This window comes from Aotus nancymaae, unplaced genomic scaffold (assembly GCF_030222135.1).
Source record: "Aotus nancymaae isolate 86718 unplaced genomic scaffold, 86718_ANA_hifiasm-v0.15.2.pri h1tg000022l_1, whole genome shotgun sequence".
Taxonomy (NCBI): Eukaryota; Metazoa; Chordata; class Mammalia; order Primates; family Aotidae; genus Aotus; species Aotus nancymaae.
The window spans coordinates 39,194,966-39,208,511 of record NW_026988435.1 but is presented as its reverse complement, the minus strand read 5'-3'; the positions used below and the strand labels follow the sequence as shown (position 1 = coordinate 39,208,511).

General features: G+C 44.1%; 1 protein-coding gene across 1 annotated transcript; it reads right to left on the bottom strand.

Moving 5' to 3' along the window:
* Positions 1-11,089: 11,089 nt before the first annotated feature.
* On the bottom strand, positions 11,090-12,104 carry LOC135276365 (cytochrome c oxidase subunit 7A2, mitochondrial-like). Its single transcript, XM_064379981.1, has 2 exons — positions 11,944-12,104; positions 11,090-11,201 (listed from the first exon to the last, which is right to left on the bottom strand). The coding sequence occupies exons 1-2, from the start codon at positions 12,102-12,104 to the stop codon at positions 11,090-11,092; spliced, it is 273 nt and encodes a 90-aa protein (XP_064236051.1).
* Between the last annotated feature and the right edge of the window lie 1,442 nt (positions 12,105-13,546).

Sequence of the window (13,546 nt, the reverse complement as noted above, 5' to 3'; positions counted from 1 at the left end):
TCCCAAAGTGCTGGGATTACAGGCATGAGCCACCGTGCCTGGCCGCCTTCTGCTTTATGATGCTAGGTAGGGGAAAGATCCCCAGTCAGATACAATAACTATTTTAAAAGTCATTTAGGTAAAGGTGATATAGCTACTTTACATTGTAAACCAAAAAGTATCTGAGACAGGTCTCAAGCAATTTAGAGATTTATTTTGTCAAGGTTGAGGTCATGCCCAGGAAAAAGGAACACAAAACCACGAGAGCATCTGTGATCTGTGATTTTTCCAAAAAAGGTTTGAAACCTTCAATATTTGAAGGGGAGGTCAGGAGCAGCAGCTCATGCCTGTTGTCCCAGCACTTTGGGAGGCTGAGGTAGGCGATCACTTGAAGTCAGGAGTTGGAGACCAGCCTGGCCAACATGGCGAAACCCTGTCTCTACTAAAAATACAAAAATTAGTTAGGCATGGTGGTGCATGCCTATAATCCTAGCTACTTGGGAGGCCAAGGCACAAGAATTGCTTGAACCTGGGAGACGGAGGTTGCAGTGAGCCAAGATTGCACTACTGCACTTCAGCCTGGGTGACAGAACGAGAGACTCCACTTCAAAAAAAGAAAAAACAAAGGGGAAAGAGCAAGCAGGCAGTAGGGGAAAGACAAGGAAAAAAGTGAGGGGGGTGTGAAAAAGGCTAGTGGTTACATTCCTTTGCGGCTTGAATCAACATTCTTTGAATCCACGTTACATGTTGGTAGATAAACAGTCAATTACGCATTCAGCTCACTGCTCAGTGAATCTGCATTAATATGCGTTTGTCTCAGGTAGGTGGAGGGATGACTTCTGGTCCCGTCTTTGTCCCCTACTTGCAAAGATAAGCCGTTAACTTACATTGTCAGGGAGAAATTCAACAGAACTGCTTTAGGGTAAAGATCTTAGGACCTGTAAGGAATTTCCTTGTGGGCAAATTGTGACAGAGCACCCCTGGGGAGGGATGTGGGCTTTTATCTTTGTAGGAACAAAAATAGGAGGCAGTTTCGTGCGACTCGGGTCCCAAGCTTGACATTTTTCTTTGGCTTAGTGAGTTTGGGGTCCCAAGATTTTATTTTCCTTTCATAAACATTATACCTGTTGAAACATTCCAACCTTCATAATTCTATTACCCCTTGCATTTTCATGTTCCGGTCTCAGGCACCTTTTCTTGTCCTGCTGCAGATCATTTTACCCTCCCTGGTGAAAAAGGCTTTGAGTCCCCAGCAGGGGGCGCTGAACCAAGGAACCCTGGTTCCTTTCATCAATCTTCTCTTGATGAGCACGGTCCCAGACAACTGTTGTTCAGCTTTCTCATTGTAATCTCTGCCCTCATATTTTTTTCTCATAAATTTCTCCAATCTAGGGTAAATACAGCAGACTGATTTGGGGCCCTTGGAGGACAAATGTTAGAGGACCTGCTGGGACTTCCTTTGCTTCCCCAACTTCTTCTTTTTTTTCTTAAAACCCTCATATAAACACCCAGCTTTCAAGGCGTTGTATTAAGACCTTTATTTTAGCACCAATTTCCATTTTATTCATTTCTTCTTTTTTTTTTTTTTAAATTTGTATTATTTTGAGGTGGAGTTTTGCTTTGTCACCCAGGCTGGAGTGCTGTGTGATCTTGGCTCACTGCAACCTCCACCTCCCAGGTTCAAGCAATTCTCCTGCCTCAGCCTCCTGAGTAGCTGAGATTACAGGTGCTGCCACCACGCCCAGCTATTTTTTGTATTTTTAGTAGAGACAGGGTTTTACCATGTTGGTCAGGCTGGTCTCGAACTCCTGACCTCAGGTGTTCCACCTGCCTTGGCCTCCCAAAGTGTTGGGATTACCGGGGTGAGCCACTGCGCCCAGACTTCATTTCATTTCTTAATAACCATCTAAAGATTTCCACCCTGCTGTGATAGGTTCCATGATTCTCCCTTTCTTTTTTCTCTTAGTTTCACCCCATCGATTATTTTTAAGTTTTGCCTTACTTTGTAAAAAAACATTTGAAAGTTCCCACCTTTTTGGGATGATTCCTTTGACTCCCCCTTCTGCCCTCACAATTTTTTTTTTTTTGAGACAGAGTCTCACTCTGTTGCCCAGGCTGGAGTGCAGTGGTGCAATCTTGGCTTGCTGCAACCTTTATATTCGGAGCTCAAGCAATTCTCATGCCTCAGCCTCCCGAGTAGCTGGGATTACAGGTGTGCACTACTGTACCCAGCTAATTTTTTGGATTTTTGGTAGACATAGGGTTTCACTATGTTGGCCAGGCTGGTCTCAAACTCCTAACCACAAGCAATCTGCCTGCCTTGGCCTCCCAAAGTGCTGGGATCACAGGTGTGAGCCATCACGCTCCTGGAAGCCTTCACCATTTTCTTGTTAATTAACCTAATGCGTTTACTAGCATCTGTAAGATCCATCGGGAGAAGTTGAGACAGCAGATTTGATGAGACCTCCTGAACTGTCTTTTGGTTTTGCAGTGGTGTTACTGGAAAGGGTCCCGATCCAGACCCCAAGAGGTGATTCTTGGATCCCATGCAAGAAAGAATTCGGGGTGAGTCTATAAAGTGAAAGCATGTTTATTAAGAAAGTGTGGGACTGTGTTAGAGGGACTCCCGGGGTTAGCTGGGGGCGTTGTTTAGAGTGCAGGAATTTTCCAATTTTCCGCTGCCGGCTTGGGCCCTTTGTTTAGTTTCCTGAGCCAGGTGGGGCCTTTTGTTTTTGATTTTCCCACCACTGGCTTTTGGAGGTGGGGGCTTTGTAACTCAGGGTAATAAAACAAGTAGCCAATGCGGTAACGGGAGAACATGAATGGGGAGGGAATAACTCAAGGGTAAAAACTCCAACTGTCCTTGCCTGGACAGTATCCTCTTTCCGATCCCCTTCCAAGAAAGCTTGGGAGCTGTCGTTTCACTCTGCCTAATAAACTGCACTTTCGCATGCTCTGGGTTCACAAGTTTTATTTCAGCTGTAAAATTCACTGAGCCTCTGGGACCCCTTTCCCCATTCTTTGGGGTTAGAAAGGCCAAAAACCTAAGTGCTGGCTGCAGTGGTAGTTTCTGGTGGCCTACTGGTTAGGATTCCTGGTTTTCATCCAGTCAGCCGAGGTTCAACTTCAGAATCTGGCAGTATCATAAAGGGAAGGAATAAAGTATGGCTCTGTAGCAGCCCTGAGGGCTGCTGGTTACCCATTTTTATGGTTATTTTTTGATTATATGCTAAACAAGGGGTGGGTTATTCATGCCTCCCTTTTTTTAGACCATATAGGTAACTTCCTGAAGTTGATTGGAATAAGCTATCTCCAAAACTTTTTTATTTTCAATGATTTACTTAGTTCTAATAGTGACTTAATCCAAAGCCCCTTTCGAGCCTACGTAGGGGGAATTTTCCAGGTTTTTACCAAGCAAGCAAGAGATGTTCTAGAGAGGGTGTAGAGGAGGCGTCTTCATGATCCCTCAAAATTCATTCTTAGAAATAGACTTAAGATTGCAAAAGATGACAAAAGCCCTGTGGGGATGCGACCTTTTAAGACAAAACTCCCATAACAGCGTGATATTTTCAGAATAAAAATATTAGAGGAAAAGGGATCCAATGATGTGACTATTCATAACACAAAATACCAGAGTTACAGCAGAGTCACCACAAGGCAAGACTAGTCACACAAATCCTTTTTTCCCATAATCAAAACTTTGCAGATGAGGTTGGGCATGGTGGTTCCTACCTGTAATCTCAACACTTTGGGAGGCTGAGGCAGGAGAATCACTTGAGCCCAGAAGCTTGAGATCAGCCTTGGTAACACGGCAAAACTCTACCAAAATTACTAAAAATGTTAGCTGGGCATGGTGGTGCATGCCTGTAGCCCCAGCTACTTGGGGTGGGGGCTAAGGTGGAAGGATCACTTGACCCTTGGAGGTCGGGGCTGCAGTGAGCTGTTTGTGCCACTGCACTCCAGCCTGGGTGATGAAGTGAGATCCTATCTAAAACTAAAACAAAAACAAAACAAAAAAAGAACCTTGGAAATGAGACAGTGATTTTTACCATCCACCCAGCTGGAGTCCACAGAGAGCCTGGCTGGTGAGAAATTCTTAGTTCTTGGCTGGCAGATCAGGTTCCTGGGTTCTCTTCGCTGTGGTTTCCAGAAGAGAAGAATGGTTTTGTCCACCCTGCTTGCTGTGCCACACTGTGGGAGTCATAGGCCCTTGGCCCCCTAAAGGTTCACTGAAAAAATCACTGGTGTGAAGCAGGTTATTAGTAGGAAAGGCATGCACATTTATTTAACATGTGTACAAGGGAGCCTTCAGAATGAAGACCTTAGCTAAACTTTCCTAGATCTAGACTAGAGAAAGTCTGGCAGGGCTACTTTAAAATATATCAAAGATATATATTTTGGCCAGCCTGGGCAACATAGTGAAACCCCATTTCTACCACAAATACAAAAAATTAGCCAGGCATGGTGGCACACACCTGTAGTCCAAACTACTGGGAGGCTGATGTGGAAGAACCACCTGAGCCTGAGAAGTCGAGGCTGCAGTGAGCTGAGGTTGCGCCACTGCACTCTAGCCTGGGAGAATATGTATACATTGTGGGGGTGGGGTGGGGGGCTGAAATACTGATTTTTCTTAACCAGCCAGTGTTCTAGGGTTGAAACTTGATTTTCTTCAGCTGCAGGGGTTTTAGTCAACATGGTGATGGGGGCGGGGGGCAAGAATTGGTCAAATCTAACAGAAGATGGACTGAGACCAAAAAAACAAAACAAAAAACAGAAAAAGCAGCAGCAAAAGTTACATATTGCTGGGATCTCTGAGGATAAAGAAGTTATAGTCAGCTGTCAATAAACCTTGACCTTCAGCTACCAAATCCCCAAGTGAAATCCCAAACCGCCTCCTACCTGGAGATGCAGCCCGAGCCGAAGACTGCTCTTTGTTGGCATGGAAGCAGCAAACTCCACTTTCTTATCTGAGGTAAGCAAACTCCTTTCCTAGAGGAGTTCTCTAGCAAAATAAACCTTGAATCTCAAACCAAAAATTTCGGGAGATCAGGGAACCTCAGTAGAGAGAGCAGGCTTTTGAACCTTTTGCAGTTTGGACAGTCAGAGAGAATCTCTTGCTGGCAGGAGAATTGCTGCAGGTCCCAGGAGCTAATCTTTTCTCCGTGATCCCTTTGTGGTTACCAAAATTACAACCAAAATGAGTGACGGAGGCACTAGGTCTCAAACCACCAAGGTTTATTGAACCAGCTTGAGGGTGCACGGGGGAAAAACACAAGTCATAGAAGAATGTGTGGCTGGTTTTCCCAAAGAGATTCTTAAAAGATTCAGCATTTATTACATTTTCCTTAAGAAAGGGGTGGGGGCAGCAGTGAGGCAAATGATTACATACTTGTAAGACTTTAGTGCTCAGAAGATCTACATTTTACATAAGACAAGGCGAAGAGTTGGAGAAAAAGGGAATAGAAAAGGCAGAGTCTCGGGGAGGGGTGAAGGAATGATTAGTCTCATCTTATCCGTGTTCTGTGCCTGGGAAGATGTGCTAGTAGTCTTTTGCAAAGACTGGTTTGTTTAGCCTTTATGGGAGAAAACCTAAGGACTGTTAGTGAGGGAGTCAGTATAATGAGGCATGTTCCATCTCCGATCTTATCATGGCTGTGAACTCAGCTTTCAAGGTTTCTCTGGAGTTCCCTTGGCCAAGGTGGGGGATCCATTTAGTCCGTTAAGAGGCTTGGAATTTTTTTTTTTGAGATGGAATCTCACTCTGTTACCCAGGCTGTAGTGCAATGGCATGATCTTTGCTCACTGTAACCTCCGCCTCCCGGATTCAAACTATTCTCCTGCCTCAGCCTCCCGAGTAGCTGAGATTATAGGCCTCTGCCACCACGCCTGGCTAATTTTCGTGTACTTTTAGTAAAGATGGAGTTTGACTGTGTTGGCCAGGCTGGTCTCAAACTCGACCCCTCAAGTGATCCACCACCTCAGCCTCTCATAGTGCTGGGATTACAGGTGTGAGGCACCACCCCAGCCGAATTTTTCTATTTCTCATTGGGAAGCACTTTCATTGTGTCTTGTTTCTCAGGTCCATCCCCATGTTCTCCTCAAATACTCATGGTGAAATGTCTACTGGTCTTATTGGGAGGTGTGTGTGTGTTAATCTGTAAAATATAACTCTTGTTAAAAGTGTAGCTACACCACCATTATCTCATGTTTTTTTAAATTAACTCTTAATTAAATATCTAGGTAGTATTTAAATTTCCACAATTGTCTCATTTTTAAAAGATACTTTATTTGAATTAAGATCTGAATAAGGTACATACAGTGTTCTATGTTCCCTACCATTCTTTTTCCTTTTGTAGCAGTTTATTTCTTCAAAATTTCTTCTTTGGTCTTGAAAAGCAAGTTTAAAGCTTTAAGAAGCATACAATTTTTGTAATTAGAAAAGATTTTAGACTGAACACAGTGGCGTATGCCTGTAATCCCAAGCACTCTGAGAGACCAATGCAGGCAGATTGCTTGAGGCCGGGAGTTCAAGACAAGCCTGGGCAATGTAGCAACACCCCCTCTCTACAAAAAAATAGAAAAATTAGCCAGACATGGTGGTGCATGCCTTGTGGTCCCAGCTACTTGGGAGGCTCAGGTGGGAAGATCACCTAAGCCTGGGACGTTGAGGCTACAGTGAGCTGAGCTCATGTCACTGCACTTGAGCCTGGGCAAGAGTGAAACCCTGTCTCAAACAAACCAACAAAAAACAGGAAAAAGTTTCAGAGGAAAAATACACTATAAAGGAAATAAAATTCACCTATAATTTTACAAGTTTCTTAAACATTATTTTAAATATTGGCAAAATACTTCACCGTGTGACATGCCACAATTTAATGATTGCTGTATTTTTGGACTCTTTAGTTGTGTCCAGTTTTCTCTTCTGGTTAATCGTGTCTTATTGTGTCTGTAAAGCATGATGCACATCTGATTATTTCTGTGGAAGGATAAACTCCTAGAAACAGAATTAACAGTCACAGTGTATAAAGACTTTTATTTGGGCCAGGCAGAGTGGCTTACTTGTAATCCCAGTGCTTAAAGAAGGCCAAGGCAGGAGGATTGCTTGAGGTCAAGAGTTTCAGACCAGTGTAGACAATATAGTAAGACTTCCATTGCTACAAAAAGTTTAAAAAAAAAAAAAATTAGGCTAGTGTGGTGGTGTGTGCCTGTAGTTCCAGCTACTCTGGGTGCTGAGGTAGGAGGATCCCTTGAGCCCAGGAGTTTGAGGCTGCAGTGAGCTGTGATTGCGTCCACCGTACTCCAGGCCTGGGTTACAGAGTGAGACCCTGTTTCAAAACAAAACAAAACAAACAAAACAAAACAAACAAAAAAACCCAGACATATTCATAGTAAGGTATCTTAATCCATTTTCCATTGCTTATAACAGAGTATCTACAACTGGGTAATTTATAAAGAACCAATTTATTTCTTACAATTCTGGAGGCTGGGAAGTACAAGGTCGAAGGGGTGTATCTGGCCTTCTTGCTGGTGGGGACTCTCTGTAGAGTCCTGAGAGGGCTGAGCATGCTAGCTCGGGTCTCTTTTCCTCTTGTAAAGCCTCCAGTCCTACTCTTGTGATATCCCACTAGTCCATTAGTCCATGAACGGATGAATCCACTCATGGGGCAGGGCCATGAGCCAATCACCTTTTAAAGGCCCCTGTCTCAATAATGCCACATTGGGGGTTAAGGTTTTTTTCTTTGTTTTTTTCTGAGATGGAGTCTTGCTCTGTCACTCAGGCTGGAGTGCAGTGGCACGATCTTGACTAATTGCAACCTCTGCTGTCTGGGTTCAAGTGATTCTCCTTTCTCAAGCTCCTGAGCAGCTGGGGTTACAGGCACCTGACACCATGCCCAGTTAATTTTTGTATTTTTAGTAGAGACGACGTTTCACCCTGTTGGCCAGGTTGGTCTCAAACTCCTGACCTAAAATGATCCAACCGCCTCGGTTTAACATATGTTTTAGAGGGAACAAAAATTCAAACCATAGCATCAGGAGTGTAAGAAAATACCACCTCTACTACAGTCTTGCAAATACCAGGTATTAAAAGCAAAAACACAAACTTCCCAAGTTGACACATTCTATTTGTTTAAGTTCATTCTTTATTATTCATAATGAATTTGGGATATAATTTCTCCATATTCTCAGTAGTCTATATTTCTTCTATTGTGAATTATCTGTTTACGATATTTGCCCATTTCCTATTAAGAGTTATATTGGTCAGGGGTTCTAGCTGTCTGTTACTAGGTAACAAATTACCCCAAAATGTATTGGCTTAAAATGACAACTATTCTTATGCTTCTGTGAGCCAGGGAATTCGGGCAGGACATAGATGGTCAGTTCTTTTGCTTCATGTGGTGTTCACTGGAATTCCTTGGTGATATTTATTGGTGGCTGGGGTGGTCTGCAGGGTTCAAGATGGCCTCAGTCACAGGCCTGGGCCCTGTGTGGGGACGGCCAGGCCCAGCCAGGTTGCCTCTCCATCCCTAAGCAGTTTTAGGACCTTTCCTTATGGAGAAGAGCTGCTGCTTCTCTCCACGGCTAGGTGGCTTAGTGTTGTGGGTTTTATGGTCATGAAAAATATACACTGGGATTAGTCTGCAAATAAACCTTACTAAAGTAACCTTTATCTTCCATTACTTTCCCCCATATATTTACCTTCCCACAACTTACTGCCCCACAGGAGCTCAAAACCCTTTTCCTTTGTCATGTCCTGTTTCCACAACTTATCGTTCTTTGATAAAATGGTATATTCTCGGTCTGATTGCTTCTTTGGGTCTTCACTTTTCTATTTATTTATTTATGAGACAGAGTCTTGCTCTGTCGCCCAGGCTGGAGTACAGTAGTGCGATCTTGGCTCACTGCAACCTCCACTTCCAGGTTCAAGTGATTCTTGTGCCTCAGTCTCCAAGTAGCTGAGATTACAGGCGTGCACCACAATACCCGGATAATTTTTGCATTGTTAGTAGAGACAGGGTTTTACCATGTTGGCCAGGCTGGTCTCAAACTCCTGACCTCAGGGGATCTGCCTGCCTTGGCCTCCCAAAGTGCTGGGATTACAGGCATGAGTCATGGTGCCTGGCCCTGGGTCTTCACGTTTCTATGAAGACCTCCATATGCATATGTAATGATAAACCTTTTCTCCTGTTAATTTAATTTGTCACTCTAATTTGCAGGGACCTAGCCATTGAACCTAAGTGGGTAGAGGAAAGAGTTTGTTTTCTCTCTCCTCTACAATGACTTGCTTTACTGAGTGGCATATTGGTAGATGTGATACAAACATAGTTTTCAAAAGTATGTGTGTGTGTTGAGGCTTGCTTTTTTTAAAAAAAATTATTATTATTATTAAGACAGAGTCTCGCTCTGTCACCCAGGCTGGAGTGCAGTGGTGAAGTCTCAGCTCACTGCAACCTCCCTGGTTCAAGTGCTTCTCCTGCTTCAGCCTCCTGAATAGCTGGGATTACAGGCATGTGCCACCATGCCTGGCTAATTTTTGTATTTTTAGTAGAGACAGCGTTTCACTATGTTGGCCAGGCTGGTCTCAAACTCCTAACCTCAAGTGATCTGCCTGCCTCGGCCTCCCAAAGTGCTGAGTTTATAGGCGTGAGCCACCACTCCCAGCTGAAGCTTGCTATTTTTTTTTTTTTTTAACTAAAGGACATTTATTAATTTTTACCAAGACTTTATCTTGAGGACATGGTTAAACTGTGTTTCCACCCACCACTCCATCTTGAAGAAGGGTTAGTACAGTGAATGTTATAAAGTAGATATGAACAGTTGAAGGACTGGAATCAACACTAACTGATGAACAACTTCCATCTAAATCATCATAAAAATGTTTAAGTAAAAAAAAAAGAAAGAAAAGATAAAAAGAGGGGGCAATGGGGGCTTCCGATTGAACAAGATCCTCACATTTCATCTAATACAGTCAGTCTTGGCTAGAGTATAACAAAGTGGAAACAGGATTAGTATGATACAAAACTTCCACTACCGCACGCTGTACACGCCTATGTTCCAGGCCCACCTCCAGGCCCCCAGTGCTTCCAACACAATTACTTCCCAGCCTGTTGGGCCTGCTGGCAAAGGAGCTGCCACGGTCCCCCTTTGCTTACTGATTTGTCAAAGCTCTTTATATTATCAAGGATATTAAGTCCTATTCATGAGGCTATAAATGTTCTCTATATTTGTTTATATTTTCTTTTGTTTACGCAGCTTCTTTGGTGTATAGAAGTCATCAGTATAAGTGCACCAAATCAATCGTTGGCCTGGTAGTTTCTTGTCCACACGTCTCATTTTTGCCGTTCTGCTATGCAGATATCCTCTTGCCATCTGATAATATTCTTTCTAAAAGTATGCCTAAACATCTTAAGAATTCATCCCCCAAATAATCTTTTTTTTAAACCTAGAGTCTCAGATTCTTCAAAGTCAGATGACTTCCCAAACAGCAGGCTTGGATTCAGCTTTCTTGAAGTCGAGGCTCTAGGCAGTGACCTGGGAGACTGCTTTCCTGAGACTTGCGCATCAGATCTTTTGCAACTGGGCAGAAGGGACAGTTGGACTCTCCTTGCCTTCCTCCCTCATATCTATAGAAAATGAAAGGCCATATTTTTGACTTTTACCCTCTTATCATATTTTGACTGAAGTCAAGAACTGGTCTAATTACTGTTGACTCAACTGTTTCACTGAGATAAGTTTAATAATTATAGCCAAATTATCTAACTAGTGCAAAGTTCTCTGATGAATGGCTCATTTTTAGCAATGTCATTATGGAAATCTGAGAATAATCTATTCATTATGCTTTTAGATAAGGAACCCCATCAACCCCCCATCATCCTGGTTTAGCAATGAACACATTGACAGTCCTGTTTCATAAATATCTCCCTTCACTCCCACATTCGTCACCCCACAGATTTATTCTAAAATCAAAGACGTCTCCCATGCCCTATGGTAAAAACTGCTTTATTGGTGGCAGTTAGTATGAGTCGATAAATATTGATACCCAAAGAAGAGCTCAATTGGTCCGTATAGAGCTCAATGAAATTGAACCAAGTGATTGCTGGGATAACTGAAGTCAGTCTTGCTTCTTGGGAAAGGAAGCCATGGCCAGCAGATATATGGCATATGTCGTCCCACCAACTCTAAGAACCATGGCGACTCTATATAGAGGAGTGAGGAAATGTGTTCTCTTTCTGAGTCCACAAGGGGGCGTAGTTTTAAGGGCAAGAACTTCTGAGCACCATGCCCCCCTCCCATCTCTCTCCATCTGGGAGATTTAACTCTTTATGTTTAAATTTTGTGGGCACGGGAAGAAACTAAGAGTCAATCACTCCAGTGGAAGTTCTAAGGAACTCCTTTCATTGGCTCGAGGTCTTGGAGAAGGTGGGGGTTCCTCCCAGGTTAAAAGTCCCCTTCTTCCACACCCCTTCGGACTCCATGTTTGGGTCCCCTTCCACGAACACTCCCTTCGTGGAAGCCATCTTTCTCTCTCCTGGATTTCCCCTCTGGAGTCCCCTTCCACACCCCCTCGTGGAAGCCTGTCTTCCCCTCCTAAACTCCATCTCTCACTATTCCCTTCCACTCAGTGTGGAAGCTGCTTTCCTCCCTGGATTCCATCTTTCTGGATTCTCTCACTCAGTGTGAGAGCAGCTTTCCTGCTCTGGTTTTCCCCTTCTGGGAACCCTTCTCACTCAGTGTGAGAGCGGCTTTTCTTTCTCTCACTCCGTGTGAGAGTTAGCTGTTTCTCTCTCCTTCTCCTTTTTCTCTCTCTAAATAAATTACTTTCTACAAACACTTTTGAGTCCGGCATTTACTGGGCACTGTGCCGTGGTCCCCTCTCTCATTCTTGAGAGGGCAGGAGACCAAGAACCTGGAGAAACGTTCTCTCGGGAGCTGAGGGCCGCCTGAACCCCTGAACCCCAATATTACAAGAGGGCATCAGCTACCCCATCCTTTAGCTGTACTGGATTTCCATCATCCTCCTGAAACAGCTTTTGGTTTTCTGGAACTTTATTTTCAAAATACCTATGAAAAGCAGTGCTTATGGTCCTCTGGGCCATCTCACAAAAAGCCAGTAGGCTCCACAGCATCTTGGCTCAGTTGCTGCCCACCAACTACGTCAGTGGAACACTGGGAACCCAAAGACATCTTATTTTCTCCACAAATATTCACTATGGGCCAGGTGCAGTGGCTCATACCCGTAATCCCAGCATTTTGGGAGGCTGAGGTGGGCGGATCACTTGAGGCCAGAAGTTTGAGACTAGCCTGGCCAACCCAGGGAAACCCCATCTCTACTAAAAATACAAAAATTAGCCAGGCATGGTGACACAGGCCTGTAATCCCAGCTGCTCAAGAGGCTGGGGCACAAGAATCACTTGAAACCGGGAGGCAGAGGTTGCAGTGAGCCAAGATTGTGACACTGCATTCCAGCCTGGGCAAGAGAGTGAGACTCTGTCTCAAAAAAAAAAAAAAAATTCATTATGTTCCCCTAAGAGATAAGGACTCTAAAAATAAATGACCAGGCTAGGTGTGGTCACTCTGTCACCCAGGCTGTAGTGCAGTGGCACAGTCACAGCTCACTGCAGCCCCAACCTCCTGGGCTCAAGTGATTCTCCTGTCTCAGCTCCCCCAGTAGCTGGGACTATAGGTTGACATAAGATTTCTCTTGGCAGTCACTTTGCAAGCCAGGGATCTCTAGCCAGCGATTTCCCAATGCTGGTGTGCCCCAGCTTGCCTGTGTTACAGCATGTACCTGAGTTCAGTGGATCCTGAGCTGTTATGCTGCATCCTAGAAGAATGAGGATATGTGGGACATTGAAGGATGAGGAGTGCAGAGAATTTTATTGAGTGATGAAAACGGTTTTCAGCAGAGAGGGGCCTCGGGGTTGGTTCCCCTATTTGAAGGTAGGAGAGTTGCCCCCCACTCCCAGGTGGCTGGATCTGGGGCCTTTTATGGACTCAGAATGGGGAGTGTGTGCTGATTGGTTTGTGAGTATGCGAAAAAGGTTCAAGTGAAGACACCACTCAAAGGTGGGCACGGCAGTGTAGGAAACAATTAGGAGAGGGCAGGTGTGTGTAAAATAGGTGAGAAGGGTGGGGATTAATCAGAGGAAAGTGCGCCAAACAGGAAGACAAGTTCTTAATCCGGTCCATGGATTTAACTTACAGCTGGGCTTTCAGGTTTTAAACTTCAAATCACTTTCTCCTGTTAGTCTGCAAAAACTCCGTCTGCCTCTTTTCCCCTTCTGAGGATGCCTGTGATTCTGGTTAGGGCTGACCCAGATGATCCGGGATTAAGCTCTGCCTTCAAAATCCTTCACTCAATCCCATGTTGCCACGTAAGGTAATATTTAACTCTTTTACCACGTACATAATGTTCACAGCTCCTGGGGATAAGAAACAGAAGTTTTTGGCATTTCTTTTAGTCTACCACAGAGGTTTATTAGATTAACCAAGTAGAAATCTCATTTTTACATGCTGCCTCCAGCATTAGAAAATAAACTCGAGGGCCGGGCATGGTGGCTCACACCTG